General features: G+C 45.3%; 1 protein-coding gene across 1 annotated transcript in view; it reads right to left on the bottom strand.

The window, feature by feature from the left end:
* Nucleotides 1–3,094, bottom strand: part of LOC106109670 (potassium voltage-gated channel protein Shab-like) — a 41,928-nt gene that overhangs the window by 4,278 nt on the left and 34,556 nt on the right. The window contains exon 4 of the mRNA XM_013291255.1: nucleotides 607–1,586. Coding sequence (XP_013146709.1) covers nucleotides 607–1,586 — 980 coding nt within the window. The remainder of the gene's footprint in view (nucleotides 1–606; nucleotides 1,587–3,094) is intronic.

Below are 3,094 nucleotides of genomic sequence, written 5' to 3'. Positions count from 1 at the left end.
AAATTAGAAATAAATGAGAGTAAACAGCGGCGCGAACTACACATAACACATTCAACACGAACAGTCTAAGATATCCAGCGTCCTCCGGCACACACAATGGGCGGTCCACGGAAGTCAATGTTAGTTCTAGAAGCGTTAGCCTTACGCTGACAATGTGATCGACCTTATACGAGTGTCTTCGTCGCACATCGCAAGCTACGCGCGACGCTAACCCGACCCCAAGCTACGGAAATTATATTAAGGGGCCGAGTGGGACGACCGTGCGAGAGGAGGAGGTGGCTCATCTGGCGTCGTCTCTCGCCTCAATGAGGACGCACTTGTCACCTGAAGACAAGGAATAAAACACTCTGAGTGCACCTCTTTGCAACGAACGAGCGAAGATAGCTGTAGCTGCGATGTAACGTGAACTCTTTGAATCTGAATATATGCCTGCGAGTCCGGGGAGCTCTACTATGCGACGTGCACACATCGACATTCACGGCATTCCACAACACACACGCGAGATGAGCATAACACAAAAACAGGCATGCGTGCAAAGTGAAAGAGATCGCAAGACGTTCACGAGCGAAGGACATGAACAAGCGGTGGCTAGTCTATTTCGGGCACTACTGACCTGTGTCCACGATGACGTCGATGAGGTCCATACTCTTGGCGAAAGCGTCGCGCAAGTTAATGTGGTGGAAGGAGACTATGGAGCCCTCGCGCTTGGCGCGCTCGAGCGCCTCCCGCCGCTTCAGCGCTTTCTCACGGCGCATCTGGTTCTTGTAAAACTCGGCGAAATTGTTGACGATAATGGGGATGGGTAACGCAATTACCAACACGCCGCAGATACAGCAAACTGAGCCGATGACCTTGCCCAACGGGGTCGTGGGGTAAATGTCACCGTATCCGACTGTGGTCATGGTGATGCCGGCCCACCAGAACGTTTCCGGAATGGAAATGAATTTAGTCCCCGGTTCCTCCTTCTCGGCGAAGTACGCCAGCGACGAAAATATGAGCACTCCCATCGCGAGAAACAACATGAGCAACCCGAGCTCCTTGTAAGAGTTCCTGAGCGTAAATCCGAGCGACTGCAGGCCGGTGGAGTGCCGGGCCAGCTTTAGAATGCGGAGGATTCGCATTATACGGAAGATTTGTACGACACGACGCACGTCTTGAAACTGGTCCGTCGCGTTTTTATTTGTTTCAAGAAGGAAAAGAGACACGAAATACGGCAAAACCTTGAAGAATTTCCACTTATCCGGCGAGGCACTGAACCGAAGCACGTACTCGAGTGTGAACCATGTGATGCACACGGCCTCGACCATGGCCAGCTGCGGGTTGTCCATGGGAGCGCCCTTCTCGTCGTACACTTGCATCTGGGGTATCGTGTTCAGGGTTAGCCCTATGGTGGACAGGACGATGAAGAGGATCGATATCACCGCGATCACCTGCAAGCATGCACCGCGTGAGGTCGGGCTGCGCGTCCACGGCGGCCCGAGCACATCGTGCGACTCCGCGCAACACGGCGCGACACACCGCACCATTGCGTCTCTTACAAAGTTGTTAACGTGTACAGTATTGGTGTTAGTGTCTATACAGAGTCCCTAAGCTATTGTACAACATAAAGCTGACACCAAGTAATAGTTGTTAAAGTAAATTTATATAACATGTATGTAGCAATGTATTTACAAGTCAATGTCTATTGTAAGCCAATATCTTAAGTAGTAATAAGCTTAAGATTAATAAACTATATCGGGTGTAAAAATAACATCTATTCGTGTTTGTTAGTAGTGTTGTGTGGTCGAGGTGTAGATAAGATATTAAATACTAAAATGAACGAAAACGCGTGAGGATCGAGAAGGAGACGCGATCGCGTGTTCGTCCATCTCCCGCGTCGCTCGGTTAGTCGGATGAGTACGAGGAAGCGAAGCGCGAAAGGGGGTTTTTGGTATGGACGGGACGACACGGGCCAGGACGAGACAGGACGGGTTGGGACGGAGCGGGGACAGGGACGCCGGCGGGCGGCGCTCAGCCGTAGTGGGGACCGGCGCGGGCGCGGACGCGCGCAGTGGACGGGGTCCAGAGAGCGCGCCCGTCCCGTGCCGGGCCGCACGCAGGCCGCTAGCGACGCCGGCGGCGGCTGGTCACATTGCGTAAGCCCATCCCCTATTTTGCTATTTTGCGACAACAATTAAGCTTTGTTTCATTTTAATTATGCTCCTTTTGTGAACATCGACGCGGCTGTGAACATCAAAAGTTATTTGTAATAGATCGCTCTGCTAACGCAGAATCCGCGTCAGCATACTCTTTAGTATAGCAAGAAAATTAATAAGAACAAAAATAAAAACTTCTAAAAGAAAAAAAGCAAATTATCATGTAATTTTAAATTTTACTGAAAAATTATGGCCATAAGGGAGGCACATTTACTTTCTTTAAAACTACTCTACTACTGTTTAAAACTTCATATAAAAACACGTGCCTACAACACAGTCGTAATCTAAATGCAACAAGATTTATAATAATTATTATAATTATGTTTGTTTTTGTATTATATTATAGTTTGATCTGTAGACCATTGCTACGATGCTACGCAGAAATAACTTGTGCTAAGCGTGAATAGTCTACGCCATTTGGAATCTCCCGTATTTGTTTGTAAACAGCAATATTATCGAAATCATCACTTATTTGAATTATATAAAAGATGAAAATAGGTTTGAAATTTTTAAATTACTAACTATTACTATTATAATTATTTATTATTTAATATTATTTGATTCAACAAAAAAAATATAACAAATGTGTGAAAAACGTAAAATTAGTAAAAAAAGTAAAAGGTAAGCATAAAAAAATATATTTATATTAATACAAAATATGTAAATCTGAACTGAAACTAAGTAATGTGTAAGGAAACTTAATAATTCAAAATTATTCTGATACTTACATTGTTCTCTTGCACCGCCGTTGTCAAAACAATATAAAATATTTCCGCACAAAGATTCTAATTGCCTACAATATTGTAAAACATTTCGACAAAAGCGATCATATAAACATCACAACATCGAGCATAACATCGCATTCTTTAACGAAACGAGCGACACGATCCGACAACATT

This window comes from Papilio polytes, unplaced genomic scaffold (genome assembly GCF_000836215.1).
Source record: "Papilio polytes unplaced genomic scaffold, Ppol_1.0 DF821067.1, whole genome shotgun sequence".
NCBI classification, from domain to species: domain Eukaryota; kingdom Metazoa; phylum Arthropoda; class Insecta; order Lepidoptera; family Papilionidae; genus Papilio; species Papilio polytes.
Note: the sequence above shows the minus strand (reverse complement) of the source record. Positions and strands in the feature narration are given on the sequence as shown.